Below are 23815 nucleotides of genomic sequence, written 5' to 3'. Positions count from 1 at the left end.
GAAGGAAATGCAAACTCTCACCTGTACAGTAGAGGGCGCCACTCAAGCAAACCTTTCAGCTCTGCTGCCATTCTGGATCGCAGAAGATGGGGCTGTCAAACGATTAATCGCGATTAATCGCATCCAAAATAAAAGTTTGTGTTTACATAATATATGTGGGTGCACTGTGTATAATTATTTTATATATATAAATACACACACATGCTTGTATTAAAGAAATTGTTTCATGTATATACTGTATATAGATTTATATATAATTTATATTGTATATAAATATTTTATATATAAATAATATTTTTTTTCTTAAATGTACATAGCCTATGTGTGTATTTATATATGCAAACATTTATATAAACACAAACTTATATTTTGGATGCGATTAATCGCGATTAATCGTTTGATAGCCCTGTCAGATCTGTCAGTCAATACATGGCAAAACAAAGTAACTTGCATGACTTATTTAAAATGTATAAGTTTAAAAGGAAGGCGTTACTTTAGTTACTTGAAAAAGCAATCTGATTACAGCAAACTTTCATTACACTGATAGAAACCAAAAATATACATGAAAATAAATATAACATTTTGCCTCTTAAAGATTGAAAACCCCAACAGCGTTCTGGCCATTAGTGCCAACCTGGAAACCTCAAAACCTGAGCTTATAACCAGACATCATCTGAGCCAAAGCCAAAAAAGGCATTTTGCGCAAGTGAAAGTCAACATGCATGGACGTTTCGATAGTCTTTTCTCCCTCGTTGCTTTTTGAACTAGAATAAATGAAGAGTTCAGATGCAAAAGCCTCTAAGTGCCATTTGAAATTTTCTTCTAAAATGATCATTTTTATCAAGCTTGTATATTTAAGTTCAGTAATTTCACTTAAATGGCAATGAAGATTACCTATTAATTGTCATTTAAGTGAAATTACTGAACTTAAATATACAAGCTTGATAAAAATGGTCATTTTAGAAGAAAATTTCAAATGGCATTTAGAGGCTTTTGCATCTGAACTCTTCAAATGTATGGCGGGACTTGATTTTGTCCATGGGGACTTGATTGGATGATTGGATCTTTGTCACTTATTGGTGGATCTCATGTGAGTGACAGGTTGTCCTGCCCTAGAGCCAGTGAACATGTCATCAGAGAAGTTATTTTGATTATTGATTATAAAGACACATTAATTTAAAAAGAAAAAAAAGATGCATAGATAAATATAATGTGTATAATGAATACCACAATATGATAAGTATTGTCCTTTGATTTCATGGGGACTTTATGCATTGGGTAGCCTATATGAGTGTCTAGATGCCCAAATTGTTTGGCCATCAGATTCATAAGCTCTTAACATTGCACGTTCTTACTATCTTTCTACTGTTTTCAACAAAGCCGAGTGCAAACATAAAGCACTTTCCTGTGAGATAAACACTCGGGTTAAACCACTATAGCTCTGTTGGTCTCTGTGAAAGTTTTCAGTCTTTCATTCATCAAAGCTTTTCCTCAACTGCCTCTTCCTATTCAACTCCATAAATGGTCGTCCATAATATACTGACATAAAATAAACCATAATATATTCAGTCAGACTAGTTTATGGATCGATGTTTAATAGACTTATCTTCAAAACATCTTTTACGGTCTCTTTAGCTACAGTTATAATTGCAATATGCACTTTGTATGAGGTGAGTGATGTGCGTGTTCACGAGGCATTTCCCGCGAAACTGCAGAGCGTCGCATTCTGGACTGTTCCATTCAGGACCCAAGCGCGATCGCGGGGGGAGGCGGTAGATTAAACGCTCTCATCTACGTCAAGTACAGAGACTTATTTTTGTACTAAACTCTATTAAATGTCTATATATGTACTATTTAATGCATAGTCGGTCACTTAATCGAGTTCAAAGTGAATTGCTGGCATCTTTAGTGATGGACCCAACACACAGTCTCCCCTCCGTTTCCTCACGGCCTCCTCTCCGCTCGTGTTGTTTTTTAAACCATTCATTCATTAAAGAGTTTTAATCACACACATTAGAATCACTGATAAGCACGAAAAATCACTTTATTTCTTAAAATGGTCAGAACCCGCAAAGCGTCATTGAAGGTAAGAGGGAAAGGGATTTTTTTCCATTTTAAAATGCGCTCCTTATCTTATTGACACAAACAGCGACGATAACAAAAGTTGAGTTGCTGCACTAACACTACAGTACACACACAGCTACATGCAGAAGACATAATGCATATTAACTGAGTCAGACCATCAGCAAACGTGTAGTGAAAACTGTTGATGTTTATGATTTGCATGTGCTGATCACTACAAAATTATCTTTACATTGTCTTTATTTTAAATGTATGAATATATTTTGATGCCTGCATTAAGGTAATATAATAAGAACGATGATGGTAATAATAAAGCCCAACGATCATATTAAAAAGAAATATAATGTGTTAATACTTAAGTCCATAGCTCATATGAAAAATAATGATCAAAGTGATTACATTCTTATTCGATGCACTATTATTATTAATAATACTAGTAATATATATTGTACAATTTAACAGCAATAATTAATCGTTTTATTTTTCTTGTTTGACAGTGTTGTTATGCATAATGATTATTTTTAGGGGTGTAAATGCAACAATATGCATCATGGATAGTGACAATATGTTTTGTGTATAATTCACCCAAAATGACAATTACTGTGTGTGAAAGAAGTTTTTTAGTGTCAGTACATTAAACTGCTATATATAATGCAATGGGGGAATATGTGATTGTCCTGATAATCCCACATGTCTTATGTTATCAGTAAAAAGTGACTATTATTATTTTAAATATATAAAGTCAGTGAAAGAGTGCAAGCATATTTGTCTAAAATACTGTATTTTCATCTTCAGAATCATGAATATTGTTATTCTGGTGGGTCTATTGTCTGTGCTTTGGGTTTCAGCACCGAGTCCAAGCCGATTCATTTACCCAACTAATGTAATGCCAAATTAATTGCATTTTAATCAACAGTTCATTTTTGTTAACCTTTTATCATATCTCTTGAGTATTGCAATAATATCGTATCATGACATGAGGGTATCCTGGTTACACCCCTAATTAATTTTCATGATAAAATTCTCGTTGTTTCAGGCGAAGCAGCTGGAAGTGACGGACCTGTCGGAGGACAGCCGAGACAGCATCCAGTCCAAGGGATCCTGGAAGAACGTTAGTATCTTGTGGAACTGATTTGCTGAGAGATTTTTGCTTTATGAGAACATTATTTTATTTTTCCTAATGTAATAAAAAAGCTCAGAGCAAGCAGTACGTTGATGTCAAACACTCGGCTAATTGAAATTAAACCCCAATATCTGAACGATTATGGCTGTAATTGATGAAATCAGCAGCAAATACAGAAGTAGCACAGTATTTGTGTGCCTCAAATCTGTACTTCAACCCAATGCTGGACTGATCTAGAACAAAATGTAATGCTAGTAGAAAACCAATGCATTTCAAACATATGCACCCTGGTTCTCATCTCGCCCTGATGATCTTAGTTTTCCAAGATTTGATTGTACAAATGGTCCGGGGAATTGAGTTGTGATTCACACAACCTTTTGTGGGTCTCAAGACACCCTCCATCTGTTGTGGGGTTAGACTTTACCTCACACAAACACTGCCTTGAAATCGCAACGGTTTCTCCTGCCAATGTCACATCAGGTGTGTTATCGTCTCGTCTGATTTAAATGATATTCTCATTCGTCTGCATCTGTATTAGAAATATAAATATACTAGAGAAAATGGCGGGTCGCCTTCCTGCTGTTTATCTCTTATGATTCGGCAGTAGCGGCAAAACAGCTCTATTAATAATTGAGTTGGTTTTCGCACAATCCAGGAATAATAATGTGTTCTGTGTCACTCTCACGTCGCAGGATGTTTGCCTCATGTCCAAAAACATCTCGGATGAGCTGGCGCAGGCCTTCATGGACACGGACAGCGAGGGGGAGTTCCAGGGTTTCTCCACGGAAGAGTGTGAATGGAGGAAACCAGTGGTAATCCTCAATATGTGCTTGTTTACTGTAAACATTAATATTCAGATATGATCCTAACGAAATCATTTGACTTGCAGAGTCAGAGCTCTGTTGAAGACAGCGACGACAACGGCTTTTATTCTGACGGCGAGGAACCGGCGTCTAAAAAGAAGCGCAGCTCTGGACTGTGTGTTGCATTCAAGTTTCCTGCCAAAAGAGGCCCCGCCCCTAAACGGAACACGACCAAAAAAGGGAACACAGAGGCCCCGCCCACAACCCCGCCCGTCAGCAGGAAGCCCTCAGGGGGAAACAGGAAGCGGCGTGAAGCGGAACGAACAAAAGAGCTTGTTTTATGTGAGAGTAAGCGTGCTGAGAGCCAATCAAAACCCTCTGGTGACATGACCAATGTGGAGAGTCTACTGACAGATGAAGAGATGCAGATCCTGAGCAAAAGGGCCAAAAACATTCAGGAAAATAAAGCAATGGTATCAATAATATTTTTAAAATATTATATTAATTCAAAACGTGTGTGTTTGTGTATATATATATATATATATATATATATATATATATTAGTTTTGAATTAATAATACTTATGCAAATGCAAAATATACTTAAAGTATTATTATATTAAATATGTTACAAATATAAATATATATATATATGTGTGTGTATTTATATTATGTGTAAGTATATATAAATGTGTGTATATATATATATATATATATACACACATATACAAATATATATACGTACATACATACACATATATATACATACATACATATACATACATACAGATATATATGTATCTATGTGTATATATATTTGTATGTATCTATATATATACACACACAATATATATTATACACACATTTATATTTTATATTTGTAACAAATTTAATATAATAATATTTTAAGTTTATTTTGCAGTTTTAAAATGTTTTAATAAAAAAAATATATATAGTAGCATAATAATATTTATTTATAGTTAATTTAAAATAAATACTATTTAAAAAAATAGCAACATATTTAATCATTGTAATTAAATGTTTATATAAATGCAATTTCTTTTTGTGTACATTTTAAAAAATATCTTAAATTACCTTAAAAACAATCTTCTCTTGCAGCTTGCAAAACTTTTTGCAGACTTGAGTTCTTTGCCTGAACTTCCTTCCAAAGCAACACCTACGGTAAGAGCCGCGATCTCCAGCACGACGCCTCCGTCGAGCTCAGACCGCACAGAACACGCCAGAAAATGACTTGATCTCTCTGCCAGTGCCATTACATTACGTTTTTTTAATGATGGATATTCTATGCCCTAAATAGAAGAAAAAGAAGCCATCCACCCCGAAGCGTCGGTTTTCAGAGGTTCAGAGCGAGCGGCGGAACCCGGGCCGCAAGGCGAGACCCCCGGAGCATTTTGGGATTGAGGCGGAGGACAAACCGGCTCCTCAGAAGAGACAGAGCCTCCAAATCGACATCAAGCGCCTGATGGAGGCGAGAAACACACACACACGTCACTGAACTAAATGTGGTGTAGTGATAGTGTAGCACCAGAACAATCGTAATATTTCTTTTTCTTTTAAAGTGCCCCTTTATGCTTTGTCGAATATTACTTTTCACACACAAAATCCATCGTAGAGACTTTAAAAAAGGCATAATGGGGCACTTTAATCAAGAATGGGGCACTAATCAAGAAATGATTATTATTACTAATATTTTCATGTATTTCTTCTAGAGCCAGACCGATATTAGGCATTTTCCAAACTATCGGTATCGCCAGTTATAATGGCCGATAAATGAATATTTCAAAAATAGAAAAAATAAAAACGGATCAAAACACGCTTGAACCATGTCATGAGTGTTGGAGTTGTATAGTTTGTCCACCAGAGGGCACTCTACACTGTCCCTGTTGGCAACACTCGTTGAGTTGGTCGCGATACATACATACAAAAGAAAATCCCCATCAGTTCTCTTGACTCAAATAAGCATGACAAAATTTGTGACTATCATGTCCAGTTTTGCTGTTAAATAAGCCGAGAGTGAAGCGGAATTAGCTAGTAATAGTTGCGTTACGTTGTTACAGTGTAGTTGACTGACTGTCCTTTTAACTTTTGACAACGTGACTGAAGTATTTCTTTAATAGCGCGTGACAGTTATAGCAATGAGACGCATCATCTCTCCTTGGCCTGTTATATTGAAAATGTATGTAGTAAAATTTGCCGTATGACGTTATCCATTGCTAAATTATGGCTCATCATAGACTAGCTAACCATAAAGCTAGCTAATGCCACTATCATCAGTCTGTTTCGTTGTGACAATAAAAGAAAAAAATGTGTTTATTTTTAAAATGCATTATCATAATATTTTAGTTAAAACTCATAAATAACTACAAATAACTAATGTTAGGGAAATCTGTTAATGTTTTGTTGCGCGTTTCAAAAAAAAAAAAAATATCGGCCGATATATTGGATTTTAAAACCAAAAAATATTTGTATCGGTATCGGCCTTCAAAATCCTTTATCGGTCGGGCTCTAATTTCTTCTATTAAATCTATTATGTAGGCCTAGTATCTTTTTTTGAGGATTAATTGTGTATTTTGTATTATATTATTAGTTGCATTGGGATTCCCGCCCAGTTTGTCATTGAGTTTTAGTGAAGTCTTGTTTATTGAGCGCGCGCTGGTTTGGTTTTCAGGTGAAGGATGGTCTCGGAGACGCGCGGCCCAAGCAGCAGAAGAAGCGACGGCGGCGCTCGCGCGAGTCCATCCGCATGCCGGATGACATCACCGAAGAAGAGCTGGAGAACGTGGCCGATCGCGCCAAAGACAAAATCCTTGATAAAGACAACGTGAGTGTCGCCGCACTGTTACCTCGTCACGCTCGTGTTCGATGCGCTAATGTGACTCGTGCGTTCTCAGGGGAGCACGTGTCACCAGTGCCGTCAGAAGACCCTCGACACCAAGACGGAATGCAGGGGCTTGTACTGCCAGGGGGTCAAAGGTCAGTTCTGCGGCCCCTGCTTACGAAACCGCTACGGAGAAGACGTCCGCGCGGCTCTGCTGGATCCTGTAAGTCCTTTGAGCCAGTGGGATTGTTGACTAAAATGATTACTAATGAAGATTTATGGATGGACTTTCTTTATGAAATGTAAAGTTGTAGATGATACTAACAGATGGTGAAGCTGTGGAGTAATTAACCCGTTTTGAAAACATTAAAACACTTACGGAAGTATGAGCCTGAGCCGATGATGATGATGATGAGCTTGTGTTTCCTCCAGACGTGGGAGTGTCCCATCTGTCGAGGAGTGTGTAACTGCAGTCTGTGCCGGAAGCGTGACGGACGCTGCGCCACCGGGGCTCTCACCAGACTAGCCAAATTCTACGGACACGACAACGTTAAGGAGTACTTGGAGAGGTTTGGAGTTTGTTATTTTTTTCCCACACGGATCCACACACTTTTACATGCATAAGCAGGGCCTGACTTTACCTTTTTGTCTCACCATTTTCACTGGCCACAATTTTGACATGGGTAACATGGGGGGAAAAACCAACATAAATATATTTTTAATATTATCTCATAATTTAGGTGCAGGTATATTAGGCTACTGTCACTTTAAGATCTGACGCACGGATCTATTATAGTGTTACACATGCATTTTCTTTCTCAGCGGTTTACATTCACTTAAAAGATAACTGACTGTGTTTACGTCTTTGAATACTTGTCATTTTAACAATATTTTTGTGTGTATTTGGCTGTTTAAGTGCACGAGGTAGCAAAAAAGTACTGAGAGGCGGGAAATCTGCAGGAATGAGTCAAATTAAACATGTATGGCTGAAATAAACCAATATTTCCTCTTGACATCGTGCAGCGTTTACTACAGACGAGCTGGTGCGAGTAAGTGGAGGCGGGGACTCATTTGCATATTCATGATCTGCGTATGCTAAATGAGGCAAGGGTGTAGAGTTACATTTCAAGCAGTTTTAAAACATGAAAAAAACATTCACAGGAAAAACTACCGCTAAACGTTTTTTTTTAGATCATTAAAATAATTTCGATCATTGATTATCGAAGATAAAAAGGGATACAATTATTGACTATAGGCTAAGGGGGACTTTAAGATGATATTTTAACAATTTAACAACACATTTGCATGTTCACAGTTCTTTTGTTGATTGAAGGTCACATGAGATGCAGGTAAACTAATAAAATATTTCATCTTTTTTATAGTAATAACTTATTTTTATTAAATAAATATTTATTATACATTCTGAATTAGTGGCTTTTACAAACTTACAAACCACCCTCATAGTAATTAATACAAATCAAAATAAATTAGACATTTAGATTTTCCATATGTAAATAATTATTAGCTATTATTAACTAATGAACTTGTATATCTGTGTATATATATTTATTTATATTATTTTATATTTTTATATATATATCTACACTTGTAGTTCCCTCATTAACCCTAGTTTGGTAAAGTCTGGTTTATCAGAAGGTATTTCAGATTTTTGTAACTTTTCACAGCGCAGTTAATTCCTGATAGATAAAATCAAGTGCCTCTTTACATTTGTTTTTCCTCATTGAATATCCTATTTCACTTCGAGAACTTTCACATTACAGAAGTCAAATGTGAATGGTTTCATGCTGACTTCATCACAGCGTGTTGATCATTATTTTCCTCTATTAGTCTGAGCAGAAAACGGTGAGCGTGAGTCTGAGGGATTTTAACGTTGTTTGTGTTTGTGCTTGAAGTCTACAGAAGGACATGGAGTGAAGCGGGATCGTCTGGCCTCCGTGTGAAGGAATCAAACGGATCATCGTCTACTCCACGCTTCACTCCTGACACTTTTAAAGTTGAGCATGGAAACACTGACGGTTTAACACTGTGTTCAGCACGGATATGCAAATCAGGAGTTTCACTTATACTTCGTGTTTTACTGAACTTTTCTGATTTTAATTTCGCTTTTATGACTCGTACTGTTCTCTTGCGTATTATACAGATATCATAAAAGCTTGTAACATTACTTAACATTCTCTTATTTGCACAATTTCTCACTGAAAACATTGGAAATTAGAGTTTTAATAAAGGTCCTTTTATTTCACTTTTTACATGGTCTTTTTATGTTGTGAAATTAAGTATTTCAGTTTTTGAGTTAAACCTATTTTGTTTTAACCTATAAACTTGTGTGTTCATGTCTCTGATTTAGTTTGAGTATTGATATTGAGTTATATAATATGAATGGAGTTATAGATGGCATCCAAAGCCTTACTTCCTATGTTAAATAAAGTGCAGATACGAATCTTTTCATCAAAATGAACCTAAAAATGAAAAGTCATTTTCTTGAAAGGCAAATCTTGTTCAATTTTGTTTTCATTTGCTTTGGCTTTTCAACATTGTTTATCTGTGATAGATGGATTATTTTTTGCAAACCTGTCTCGATGCTGAAAGTATCTATGAATCTCATTATCATACGGTATGAAATATTAACATAAAACTGGTGAGACATGTCATAAACATTTTTTGTAGAGACAGGTGCTCGATTCCTGTCTCGATGCAGACACACACACACACACACACACACACACACACACACACACAGCTGTTAAAGTGGATAAATGCTCGAGCCCCTTTGCTGGCGCACTGCAGGTACAGAGCTGTCAATCAAATGAAGAAAAGAACAAAAGAGATCCGCCCACCTGCCCACATGAAACCACCTCCACACATCATCATCATCCTCACTCCTGCCCTCCTGCCACTGACTTCAGCACTCGACAGATCCTTCAGGTGTGGGTGATCAGATTCAATCAGAATGACATCGGTAGCGTCACATGACCGGTCAATCAGCTGCGTGACATGCCGTACCTCAGCTAAAACTAGTGTTTTGAATCGAGTTTATATACAAATGTCTAATTTGTATAAATGTCTGAGTAGTTGAGCTGCGTTCGAAACCGAACATATTGAGTTCGAAATGGGAAAAGACTGAGTGCCGAAGTGATGACGTCACTTTGTAGGACAACTCGGAAGTTAGCGGCGCATGGGTTCCCTCGATTTGCATTTTCCCCATAAACTTTTGGAAAATCGCAAAAAATAAGATTGTGTTTAACAAAGAGTTGTGACTCTTACACGTTTTGTCTATCAAGATCAACTTTACAAGATAATCCAAAATTTATACATTCTGAAGCCTTAAGTTTTTAAAAAATACAAGCAGACAAAGTAAAAAAAAAAAACCACACAAGCAGGTTATAACTGTGTATTTTATGTCATAGATCAAAACGTGAAAATATTTAGAGGCTTTGTTCACCACAGACCTTATTTCAGGCGATTTAGCAAAAACCCATAGACTTTAGAGCGATGGAACCGGGAGCACTTCCGCGTTTTGGCCTACAGATTGACGTTGTAACTTCGACAACACTCTATACTTTCGCACTTGTGACATCATTACGTCATTATTACTGCTTTCTTGGCAAGCATTCAGCTAAACATTGCTAATTGCTAAGCATTATTATGTTTAATTTATGAAACCTTGCCAACTTTGTAGTAACCACAGCATTATTATTGCTTTAAAGGGGTGGTAAAATGCCATTTTCACAAGATGTAATGATGTCCTCAGAGTGTGTGTGACGTTTTAGCACAAAATACCCCACAGATATTATTATATAGCATGCTAAAGTTGTCACTTTTTGAGGGTTTGCAAAACACAATGTTTTGAGCCTGGCCCTTTAAATGCAAATGAGCTGGAGTGGGCGGGATTTCAAGAGCGCGTGTGTGTTAGCAGCTGCCATTTCCTCACGCAGACACTAAAATGACAGGAACGGTTGCCTTTAAAGTTAAAACGGAGTCAGTCAAAGATGGAGAGACTCAAGAAAAAGTGACAACATGTAGAATACAACAGGAAAATATGCTAATCTGCAATTAGCATATTCTCTCATATAAGCTATAAATCGCTCATATAGGAACTGTTTGAGCTGATTCACAAATGTACTCATATATAACTACTCTTCCTCTTCTCAACATGTTCCCGGGAGCGGGGCTTATGCACATTTTAGGGTTGGTGAGGTCACTAACCCGGGAGGAAGCTCGTGTAGTCCCTACCAGCCGTTTGTTGTAGTCCTTTTCTTTAAAAGCAAACATCTTCCTTTGCTTTGAACTTTGAGCGTTGTAACTTAACGATAATGTCGTATATGCTCAAACAGCAACATTACACACTAACTAAAGTTAGAAAGGTGAAATCATACTTTACCACCCCTTTAAAATACAATCAGGCATCATGTTAGCGAAGGTCCAGGTCCATGTAAAGTGTTACCAAGAAAGGAATACTGTAATTCAGGATACGTTCGGTCTTACGCTGTAAATGAAACCACAGACTGAAATAAAGAATTCGACATAGACATGAAACATTTAAGACAGAATTACTCACTTTAATTTCAAGTGTTATGCAGGCAAAGATTTTTTTTCTTTTTCCTCTTTTTTTTGTTTTGTTTACCCATTAACATAACACGTTTGTACAAAGTTGTTTTAAAAATATCAATAAACTGCAGCCTTTCAGGCTAACCTGGCAAAAAAATTCATTATCAAATGCCATGAGGACAAAGGAACATCTTAGAAAAATGATTTACAAATGAGGTGTCACTAGAAAAGATTAAAGAAAAAAAATCGCTCGCCACAGAAAATATTACCAAAAACATCTATTTATAATTGTTTGGTTTCAACCATTTCTCTTTAAACTTTTTTTTTTTTAATTCTCCATTTGAAACACGTCATGGTGGGAAACTTCAGATAAATTAAAAAGCCATGGTTTTACTTCTAAAAGGACCACGTTTAGAAATAGCAAATCGTTACTAAATAGAGATCGTTAGAGGAAATGAACCATGCAGCACGTCATAACTGCATTAACAGCGCACGATACACATTAGCAAATACTAATAGAAGGATAAATAATAAATTAGACACACAGACACACTCACACAGGTGGCATGTACTCGTGTTGTGCGAGAACCGAAAAATGGGTTTGAAATGAAAACGAACCAAACTAAACGAGAGCGGGAGAACATAAACCTCACGAAGAAGAACGCCACACACCACGGATTTCCGAACATCAAAGTGGCTTCGTGGTTTCCCGTGACCTGGAGACGTCCCGTACCGGGATTGGTGCACGTGACGGGGTCAAATCTCTTTGGAGAGCGCACTAAAGTCATCGGGGGCGACAGGAGGACACATTAACGGGTCGGGAGGATCTTTACCTGGGCGGATCATAGTGGCCACAGTCAGTGTATAAAAAGGGCACTCGAATATGTTTGAAAACACAGTCGAAGCCCCACGTCCCCCCACCCATCCGGTACTGCAGTGTTTTTAAGGCATCAGAGTACAGTTTATATGACTTGAGATCAGGTGTTTTTCTTGAACCTTTTCGACCCCTCGGTAATGTAAACATGGTTTTACAAAGATTGTCTTTATAGTATTGCCTTCGTTTAACATAGCATGTCTTAGAAAGCTAGATTGTTTTTGTGTTTTTTTTTCTACTTCTTTTCCTTTCTCCTTTATTTTTTTTTTCTTCTAAAGAGAAATCGTAACTGGAATGCATTATTTGTAAATCTAATGTGCTTTTCTTTAAATAGCCCGTCTCTATAATCTCGTTTCTCCTACATAAAAGTTTGACTGCTGATAATCAACACGCGCTCGCCAATTCGACGGCGTTGTGCTGAGGCTCTAAACGTGTACATACGCTCATCTTTCTAGCCTGATCGTACGCGGAAAAAACCAAAGCTCCAAGATTCTCATCCCCGACTGTATATTTCATAGCACTGCGAAAACAGATAAATATCTTTTTTTTTTTGTGCATAGCGACATCTTCTGGAGCATCTGGGAACTTGTGCTACTCGAAACGCGCGTGTTATGTCTCTTAACAGCTCATACATATTTCCTCCTTTAGATTATTCTTTGTCAGAATATTTGATAGTATTAAACTTCCATATGAAAAATCGAGTTGTCCATCGTCAATAGAAAAAGAATGAAGAACATAAACAAATCAACATATCAACAAAAGAACAAACAATATCGTGGTGCTTTTCGACGATAATATAATTTGGAGGGAAAGCTACTCAAACTCCTCCTCTAAATTGTTTGAAGTCGTGGGCGTGGCCGGGTTCGAATCCTGCGAGAGCGACGCCACGGTGACGATCCTCGGCGAGCCCAGGACCTCGTCCACCTCCTCTTCCATTTCATCTGTGGTGATGATGGTAAGTGCCGCCCCACCTTTTTTGTTCTGGTGGGTTTTGATGTGCTTCGAAAGGTGGTCGCTGCGCATGAACCTCTTGGAACATTCCGGACACTCGAACCTCTTCTCACCTGATCGGGACGGAGACAATCGTTAGTATTCAGATCAGAGCAAAGAAAAAACAGGCAATACATTACTGAGCTGCTTTCTCAACATTTTAAGGCCTCGTATTCGTGCTCGCGATGCAAATGTTTTTCCAAGCGTGCGGCACAAGCCCCGAAAAGCCAAGCCAAAATGTCTCGAGCGCCCCCCGGTGGCCGGTCCTAGTATAGGTCATAAACCCCATAAAGTGAGACCAACTAAACAATTAAATTACACTTCAAATATGGTTTTTCCAAAGATGATTTCCGTCATCAACAGTAGTTTTTATCAAGCTGATGTAATTCCAAGAGTTTGTTTTTAAAATAAGTTTTTAGTTAGTTATTTGATGCGGAGGTGTGACGTCATGATTGACAGGTCCTTTTTTTCGGGATCTTCGGAGGACTGAAGAGATTGGAGCGTTAAATTTAATATATAAATTTCTATAATTAATTTATAAAAAAGTGTCAAAGCGTGCGTTTGCGATACATTCTGCGAGAGTGAGGGCGGGGCCTTGATTTCGTGTGTGCACCTGTGTGCGTCCTGCGATGCCGCTGTAGCTCGTCGCTCCTGGTGAAGCGTTTCCCGCAGAAGATCCAGTTGCAGACGAACGGCCTCTCTCCCGTGTGCCAGCGCAGGTGAGCCCTCAGGTGAGACGTCTTGCCGTAAACCTTCCCGCAACCCTCCATGTGACACACGTGCTGTTTCTTCTTGGAGGGGTCACTGTTGTTTCTGTCCAAACAGAGGAATACACACAACTGATGCTCAAAAATGCTTCACCTGGTCAAAACCCACAAAAAACATTAAGTTAAATACTTTTGTATCCGTTAAAAAAGGCTCTTGAGATTTGTGTGTGTATTTTTGTACAGTTTTATCAACTAAAAAAAACGGTAACACGTGTACGGGTCTAAATATCGGCGCGTTATTCGCCAGCGTTTTTCAGCGTGTTTTTTGATCACACCCAAGCGATTTTTGCTGGCAATGAGCCGAGTTGCTGATAATTTACACACCCCCATCATGTCATCCAAGATGTCCGTGTCTTTCTTTCTTCAGTCGAAAAGAAATTAATGTTTTTGATGAAAACATTCCAGGATTTTCTCCATATAATGGACTTCAATGGGGTCCAAACGGTTCAAGGTCCAAAAGACAGTTTCAGTGCAGCTTCAAAGGGCTTTAAATGACACCAGACGATGAATAAGGGTCTTATCTAGGACCCTTCGAGTCATGACTCGAAAAAAGATTCATTCATTTTGATGAACGTGTTTGAACAGGAGAGTCACGAACGCTCATCACAGAACAGAGCAAGGCGAGCATTTGAGCTTATAAAACTTAAACTTTTTTTTATTTGTTAAATGACCGATCGTTTCGCTAGATAAGACCCTTATTCATCGTCTGGTGTCATTTAAAGCCATTTGAAGCTGCACTGAAACTCTCATTTGGACCTTGAACCGTTTGGACCCCATTGAAGTCCATTATATGGAGAAAATCCTGGAATGTTTTCATCAAAAACCTTAATTTCTTTTCGACTGAAGAAAGAAAGACGTGGACATCTTGGATGACATGAGGGTGAGTAAATTATCAGCAAAAGTTTTTTTTTTTTAAAGTTCAAAGAAGTATTGTTCATTCTTAGTTAATGTTAACTTATTGTAATGTTAACCTTATTGTAAAGTGTCACCAAAAAAAAAAACATTTGACATTTTCTGATGATGATGATAAATGGTGTGTAAAAACGCTCTACTCAAACTCTTCTAATCCTCCCGTTTAATCTCTTTCGGTTCCTCTGCTTTAACCCTCTCATTTTACACTCCTCTCCTTGTTCCCTGTTGTTAAGCTCTGCCGTACCTCCCCTCTCCATCCCTGCAGTTCGGGCAGGAGCAGGCCACCCTGCGCAGCCTCTTGCTGGGCTGACCCTCCTGGTCCGACGGGCTTTGGACCTGTCCCATCTGGTCTGGGCTCACTGCGTTCAGGGTCGTGCTGCTGATGTTGCCCACAGTGACCGTCACTGGGGTGGACTGAACTTTGACCCCATCTTGACCCTGCTGCTGACCTGTGGGAATTTACAAACAGCACTATTGATTAAATCACTCGGTGAATGCTTGATTGCAAGAACTGTTCAAACGCCAGTGGATACGAATAAATCTTACAAGTTTTGGGAAATAATGAAAAAGGAAGCTTTGGATATAATTTAGACCCTTAAAAGCAAGTGTCCTAAACGAGTGAGTCACGGTGGTTGCAGTGCTACCCGAGTAAAACACACTTACAGGAGACGAGATCTGCTGAAACTTTCTTTTCCAGGGTGAAACCAAACTTGCAAAGGGCAGTAACAAAGAGTCTGAAATCTGACACCTTACAAGGGATTTGGAAACAGCATTCAGACTCTGACTTATAAAATATAATTGCCTTGATTTGCCGTTTTACTTCATGAGTAATAAAGAAAACACATCACTGCATTTCATGCTACTTTTCCACTAGTTTACAGAGTCTGAAATCTTTCAAATTAAACACCAAGAACAGTTCACAAATGGTTAAAAATATAAATATCTTCAAATTTAAAAGTAAAATATTTTACTTTTTGGATATATGTTAAAAGCATATTGATAACTATCGCAAAACTTATTGATTTGTGCAGCTGAATCATTATAAGCGTAGGAAAAATTAAATTATATTTTTTAGAATTAAAAAATGTTTTGCTTTACTGTTTGTATTTTTAAATTAAATTAAATGTAATATTAGGGATGGGCAATGATTAATAGCGATTAATCGCATCCAAAATAAAAGTTTGTGTTTACGTAATATATGTGTGTGTGGTGTGTATAATTATTTCGTATATACTGTATATAAATACTAACACATGCATGTATATATTTAAGAAAAATGTGTTCTTAATACATCAAATATTTATATTTATACATAATATTAATTATGTATAAATATATATAAAGTATATACATGAAAATATTTCTTAAATATATACATGCATGTGTGTGTATTTATATACAGTATATACAAAATAATTATACACACCACACACACATATATTACGTAAACACAAACTTTTATTTTGGATGCGATTAATCGCGATTAATCGTTGCCCATCCCTAAATTAAATTAAATTAATTTTTTTATTACTGTAATGCAAAAAATTATAAATAAATAAATAAATACCAATTATTCGTATGGGAAATATGGTTTGTTATCATATATGCATGCGTTTAATTTTTTCAATGAGATTCTCTAACTTAAATGTAAGTGAAAATGTATAAATTCCTATACTATACACAAATATTAAACACCGTTTTCAACAGGTGTCACATGACGTGCGGGTGTTACCTTGCACGCCGGTGATGGTGAGCGGGAGGCCCTGCACCTGGACTCCAGCCGCGCCCAAACCCGCGATGTTCACCGTCTGCACGCCGGTGCCGGAGGGCAGCTGGGCCGCGGTGAGCGTGATTGGCGAGCCTCCGAGCGTCAGCGGGGCGATCTGAGCGTAGGTCCCGCCTCCTGCGTTCGACGCCATGGGCGCGAGCGTCAGCTGCTGGGGCATCCCTGCGTTCTGGACCTGGACGGTCTGCCAGCTGATCTGGCCTGACGGGGTGAGCGTGGGCGTGCGGATCAGAACCTGCGTGGGGTTCTGGAAGGCCTGAAGCTGGAGGTTCTGCTGCAGCGGTTGTAAAGTCTGGCCGGGCTGGATCTGTATGGAGCCCTGGACCAACTGCTGCTGCTGCTGGGGCGACTGGATCTGGATCTGCTGGAGAACCGGATGCCCCACGATTTGAAACTGCTGGATTTGGCCGGTCTGATCGGATGCAGGTTGGAGGCCGTTGGACTGAGCGTCTGCATCCCCCGACTGACCGTCCTTCTGGGTTTCGGGGGCTCCGACGGACGCTGTGGATAACGTCACGCCATCCGTAGAGGTCACAACGACCGAATTGGTGCCCGTCGCAGTCGTCGTGCAGGTTGAAACGCCGGAGGATTCTGCTGCGCTAGTGACAGTCGTTGCTATCAGCTGGTTTCCATTGGAAATACTTCCGTCGGCTGATTGGACCAGTTGAACCGAGCCTCCCGCTCCCGCTACGTTATTGATAACCGGGAGAGCCAAAGTCACACCGCCAAGGTTAATAGGTAACGTGGTCACCATCGGCGTTTGCGTACCCTGAATGGTTTGCAGCTGCAGAGGAAACGACGGCCTGATTTGAAGCGGAATCGACTGGTTTTGAGTGACGATGCTGGTGGATCCCGTCCTTTGGGGCGTGGCCAAAATAGCTTGGTTGTTTCCGGTGGGAATGAGCTGGATCTGCTCGGGCTGAACGCTTAAAGCTGCGGGGTTACTGGGGCTTATTTGGATCTGCTGTCCATCCGCGGTCTGAAGGTGCGGGATGACCTGATACTGAATCCCACCCGACGAGTTCGGCAAATTCTGCACCTGGATGATTTGAAACTGTTGCTGTTGCTGTGCGCCAGGGGAATTATTCGAGCCGACCGCCTTGATCTTTCGCCCCGCGACGCCTTCATTGGTTATGACGTTAGTGCCAATGTTGTCCTTGGCTGCAGTTGCAGGGGAAGTTGCGATGATCTGCCAGCCGTTTCCTGTCAACTGTGCAGGAACGAGCTCGAGCTGCTGCGTGGGGTTCTGGAGCTGAAGAAGACCCTGGTTCGGGTCGATTATTATCTGCTGTTGTGTGTTCGCCTGACCCTCGCTGCCAACACCTCCTATTTTACTGCACGTCGCTGCGAGCAATGCGAGAGGAGACGGTTGTGCATCCTACACACACACACACACACACAGTGAGATGTCAGAGTCAGCAGATGTGGGCGGGTTCACAGGAAGAGTAAGTGGGTGTGTGAACCACAGTCTCTACGCTTGAGAAACAAACTCTTCATGGCAAAAATGCTTTTCTGTTGAAACCAACTGATTAATATTATACTAACAAATATTTAAAGTACAGTGGGTTGCAAAAGTCTGTAAACACTAATGAAAATACTTCTAATATCCATTACAAATAATATATTTCTTATATATACATTTACAAATTAAATGTACTTGTGAAAATGTCTGGAAAATGTCTTTTGCTTATATTATTATAATTATTGCTTTAATTACAGCAACACTGGAGCTGACATTACAATACATGATTACCATGTTCTGTGTTCCATTATTTCTTATTAATACTAATATATAGATGGATATACACATATATATATAGATATATAGTTATATTAATGAATTACATATCTTTGAAAATATATACAATATGTGAACATATATCAAATAAATAAATATAAAATATTTATATAAATATTTATTTATATTTATAATAATTTATATCAAAATATATAAATATCTTTACTTATATTAATAATAATTATATTATTATTATTACAGTAGTGCTGACATTAACAAAACATGATTATAATGTTTGTATCCACAAAAATGTAATTTCTTATTCATGTACATTATATTATCATATTACTAAAGGAACTTGGGTGAAAAATGTAAAAGAATTTGAAACTATCTCATGCTTTTATTATTATTATTGATTTAATTAAAGTAACACTTGAGCTGACATTACAAAACATGATTATGTTCTGTTCTTTATATATATATATATATACACCGACACAATTAACTTATATTAACAAATTAATTTTAGTGAAAATGTACAAGAATTTGAAAATATTTTTTAATAACTTTATATTATTATTTTTATTATAACAGCAGTGCTTCCATTATCAATGTTCTCTTTGCTTCCACAAAAACGTATATATATTTTTTAGTTATTTATATTATATTGCTATTCAAAAATATACTTGAGAGTGAAAAATGTACAAGAATTTGAAAATATCTTTTGCCAAGATATGACATAAACAAAACTTGTCGATTGGTGACAAAGAAATACCGCAGATTCATACATCTTTATTCTTTATTTGACGCCATAATGTCTTACATTTTTCAGTTAGTTCTTGGGTTTAAACTACATTTCAAACCAGAAATACAGTGTCAGCCTTTTGGATTCCACTGTGTTTGTTTGTGTAAAATCATTATAATGAAATGTTTGTTCCGACTAAAGATTAAAAGTGTTACCTAACACAAATGTTTTATCACAGAATTGCACAGCATAACAGGTTAAGACAGGAACAGTGTGTGTGTGTGTAACTGTGCACCCAAGCGCCCTGCAATAATCAGGAAGTGCTTTCAGTGCAGAAATGATAGACCACTTCAAGTCAAACTTTACTGATACCTGTGATCCAGAACTTTTCCCTTTCGTACCCTCTTCACCTCCACTGGCTTTCCCTTCATCTGTGGCCATGGCTTCCTTCTTTTGATCTGTAAAAAAACAAAAAACAAAAAGTCAAATGTCAAAACCAAAGCAAACAGGAATTTTGGAGTTGTAAATCAAATAAATGCAATGCCACATTACACTTGTAAAGCATCCAGCATTACCAAAAAGCATGATGCAAAGATCAGGTTTTAAAATGCAAAAGCCTCCAGGACATCTAAACACAACACTATCTCCAAAAACAAGGTTTCCTATCCATTACAAGCATTACACAACACCCCAAACTGATCAATGGGCACACACAAACAGCAGATCCCATTTAAAAGTAGGGGGACATCGATGGATGGATAGCACAGACGCACGCATGGAGAATTAAGGGGTGGAGACGCATACGGAGGGGAGGGTACGTACCACTCATTCCGCATTAATAAAACCCGGAGAGGAGTTGTTTAAGAGAAAAAAAGGCCGGACGCCGAGGAAGGCAGGCAGAAGGCAGGCAACAGCCCAGCAGAAGGACGGCCTATTTGCTCCAGCGGCCGCGGACTGTGGCGCAGCTCTGACGCACGGACCCACCCCGCCAGGAAGGGCGGTGCCAATGCAAAAACACCCTTCAATAACGGAGCACAAAATCCCAAGCGAGTCCGCGTGAATCGGGTCGAGCAGCGGCGGTCCCGTGTGCGTCGAAACCGGGCCTTTCTCTGCTGTTGGATCCGGAATTAACTAATATCCCTCCGCGGATATATGTGCAGGTCTGTCAGAGATCTCCGTCTGCGCGAGGGCCCACCCACTGCCATTTAAATATCTATGAATGCCAAACCAGCGTGCCTGGGCGATTTCGCTCTCTTTTTAAATCTGTCGCGGAAGTATTTGTATGAGATTATTCGGCGGAATTCACTCACGACATTTCCCGAAATTCACTTTTTTGATGCACAATTGCATTTGAGGCACACTAAAATTGCTGTGGCTTTTGTGGGCGGATGCTCTCCTCCCACATATTCAGATTGGATGGCAACCGTCTTGTGGGCGTGGTGACGTTTGGGGCTCGTAGTTCCAAAAGCGCGTAGCGTCCGTTGGCTTTTAACGGATGGGGACTACAACTCCCGTGATGCTTGGCTCCGGCGCGAGTGACGTTTCGCAAGGGGGTGTTATCACGTTCGGTTGTTCGGAATGAAGAAGGGCGGGCTCTTGTGGTATGTGGGGGTTGGGCGAATGGAAACGGGTGGAGAAACACGAACCACACCGGCCCAGTTCGGCTAACGTTATACATATACACACTCACACACACACTCAAATAAAAATACGCGCCCTGAAGTCCATCACGACTGGTAAATAAAATAAACGCACCGTTAGAATAACTGCAGTGTTTCTTTGCAGTATAGCTAGACCTTACAGGCCACAAAAAGTATTTAGACACTTCAGTCACACTTAAAAATGCATGAATGTCATTGATTACATAACAATATTAAACCATGTGGCGATTATTGTTTATAAATATAGACCAGCATACCTTTATAGCTAAATATTTAACAAAAAAGAAGCTTGTTAGCTTTACAATTATATAACGCGACAGTGTAAACCCTAATGCTCAAAATAACGAATTGGTCTGAGTAGGGTAAACTTAAATTAAGCAAATTAGTAGATATATAGTATATATCTAGAACTTTCTTTTTCTTTTGAGTTCACAAAACACATTTTAAGTAATCTGAATTGTTTCACTGTTTTGAGTTCATGAACTTGTTTCTTTTAATTTAGACAGGCTTGAATTGAACTAAAACGTGGCTTGGATTTCTATTTCCCAGCATGCTTTGCCATGATCGAAAGGGAAAGTAGCCTAAATGCTAGAATTAAGTAGGCTATTATATAATGTGTTTGTTTTTTTTTTTTGATGGATGCAAGATTAATGCTAAGTGGGGAATTGTTTAATGTTTAGCTATGCTAATTTAGGAGAGTTTATGTTGGGTTTTTTAGGGGATTATCATCATGGAGAACAGGTATATGATAAATCATCTATATTGCCGTACGTATTCAGCAATTGCTATGCTATGATAATGTTCTTTCAAAGTGTGGTTTTACTGATTAGCAAGTTAGCAAGTTAAAGCTAGCCACGTTTACACCAATAGCTAAAAATATTTAAATTGAGATTACATGATAATTTTAAATGAAATGTATGAGTTAGCTTAGCTTACTCTAATTTTTCAATTTAAGAGAAATTAATATGTACAAGTACATAATAAAAATCTGAAAATAACCTAAAAACCCTGTGCTGCTTACTTAAACTTTAAATTTAAAACATAAAAATTGAAATATTTTGATGCATTTATATATTTTTTTGTTTTCCCAACTTATTCGGGCCCAGTTGTTGGAAATGCCATGTTTTACTGTCCAGGATCAGGTGATCCATCTTACTTTTGTGCCAGTGTTGTGCTGAATTCTGACCCCCGCCAAATTATTCCCCCCCTATTGGCAGGTTTAGGATTAGTTGTGGGGGAGGGGTTAGAATTAGGGGAGGGGTTAGGATTAAGGGAGGGGTTAGGATTAGGGGAGGGGTTAGGATTAGGCAATCAAGTACTTACGAGGGGGGTAATAATTTGGCAGGGAGTCGAAACTCGTCACAACACTGTATTTTTCATTGTAAAATGGGATTGGATCACCCTGATCCAGATACTTTTCAGATTACCAAATCTGGATCCATGCTCTACGGAGACCCTAAAGGGACATGGCGAGGGAAATAACATGAGATATGGTGGAACTTTGTTTCAATGCTTTTGCGTTCCCTCTTAAAAGTAATCATGAAAAATAATCAACAGCAAAATAAAAAAAAAAATGTTTGTGTGTGTGTTAAATGATGCAAAAGTTTTCTTTATTTTTTGGACAAGTTTAATTACATTTTTGTTACTGAAATCCACCCTTCTGCTGGGATCATAATCATAATCCTGAAGTTTTTCCAATCATACTAAAACTTTTTGAACTACACAACCTGATGATTTGATCAGATCAAAACCAAGATTGGATTTTGTGATCTAATCAGTTTTCAGAATCCATTTTTTCTTTTGAACAACCCATTTTCAAGATTTGATCCAATCCGATAGCTTATTTAGCATCACATTGACTTTGTTTCCTAAGATAATAAAGCTAGCCTATAAATATTGTTGCCTAACTGCATATTTGTAAGTTCCTGCCTGGTAAATGTAAAAAGTTATATCCTGCAGCGTTTGAAACATATCTTCTTAGATAACAATAACAACTTTAGTGCAACTACTAAGTGTTCATATACTGTACATGCACATGGAATATTTGAATTATTTCTTACAGTCTGTGAAAGGCACAGTCTTTACAGCCACCAAATATCTTCTTTTAGCTCTTATTTCTCTACTGGGTCTGATGTTTACTCTGTCAAAATCGTATTATTTATATTATGTTGTATATATGTCTGTATATGAAATTACAAATGAAATTTGTTTGACTGAAAATTGTGCAAGAATTTGAAAATATCGAATTATTATTTTTCTTGACAGCAGCACTTGAGCTGACATGAGCAAAACATGATTATGATGTTCTCGTTGTTGACACAATATGGTTACATTAATATTCACACTTAATATTCAGCAATATTACTGATTTGACTACACTGACATTATTGGATGAGATCTCAGTTTAGCTGATGAAAAGCTCTGAAATGAACTCTGTTTGCATCACTGAATTTTCCTGTTATCATTATAATGCTTCTTTGAAACAATCTGTATTGTATAAAACGTTATAGAAATAAAGGTGACTTGTCCTGACATTTGATTGTTGACCAAGAATAGAGCAGATATTTTATTAGTTAATAGTTACCATAAAGTTTCTGTCTTCCAGATTAGTTTATTTTAAACTAGATTTTCAAAGAAAAATGCAAGCGGTGTCCTAAATGACACATTAGTACTTATGCACTACTGTGAACTCTATGAGGTTATTTTGTCAATCAACATTAAAAAGAGTCTTGTAGTTTTTTGCTGTTATTAAGTGCATCATCTGAGTTTCTGAAGTTTCAATTTGTAACTTTCAGTGTGAACACACTACGTCGTGCACGATTACTACTACGAAACGTCACTGAATAGTGCATGAGTATGTGAATGGGGACGCACCCGCAGTCTCAAACGTTTCTGCAAAATCATCATAATGAAATATTTGTTCCTAT

The 23815-nt window shown here is 38.1% G+C and overlaps 2 protein-coding genes across 4 annotated transcripts; one reads left to right on the top strand and one right to left on the bottom strand.

Moving 5' to 3' along the window:
• The first annotated feature begins 1935 nt into the window (after positions 1-1935).
• On the top strand, positions 1936-9109 carry cdca7l (cell division cycle associated 7 like). Its single transcript, XM_039678446.2, has 10 exons — positions 1936-2086; positions 3119-3193; positions 3898-4017; positions 4095-4481; positions 5127-5189; positions 5326-5496; positions 6697-6849; positions 6920-7069; positions 7279-7415; positions 8760-9109. Exons 1-10 carry the CDS (start codon positions 2057-2059, stop codon positions 8779-8781), a joined length of 1308 nt encoding a protein of 435 aa, XP_039534380.2. The 5' UTR covers positions 1936-2056; the 3' UTR covers positions 8782-9109.
• A 2292-nt stretch (positions 9110-11401) lies between these two features.
• Positions 11402-20633, bottom strand: sp4 (sp4 transcription factor). 3 transcript variants are annotated; one of them, XM_039678393.2, is made up of 6 exons: positions 20050-20633; positions 19600-19685; positions 16691-18122; positions 15203-15407; positions 13893-14092; positions 11402-13353 (listed from the first exon to the last, which is right to left on the bottom strand). In XM_039678393.2, the coding sequence occupies exons 1-6, from the start codon at positions 20054-20056 to the stop codon at positions 13103-13105; spliced, it is 2181 nt and encodes a 726-aa protein (XP_039534327.1). In that variant the 5' UTR covers positions 20057-20633; the 3' UTR covers positions 11402-13102. The 3 variants fall into 3 exon arrangements, with proteins under 3 accessions (XP_039534327.1, XP_039534325.1, XP_039534326.1); XM_039678391.2 differs by lacking the exon at positions 20050-20633 and adding an exon at positions 19780-20012; XM_039678392.2 differs by lacking the exon at positions 20050-20633 and adding an exon at positions 19803-20012.
• Between the last annotated feature and the right edge of the window lie 3182 nt (positions 20634-23815).

The sequence above is a fragment of the Pimephales promelas genome, chromosome 18 (assembly GCF_988280905.1).
Source record: "Pimephales promelas chromosome 18, fPimPro1.hap1.1, whole genome shotgun sequence".
NCBI lineage: Eukaryota > Metazoa > Chordata > Actinopteri > Cypriniformes > Leuciscidae > Pimephales > Pimephales promelas.
Note: the sequence above shows the minus strand (reverse complement) of the source record. Positions and strands in the feature narration are given on the sequence as shown.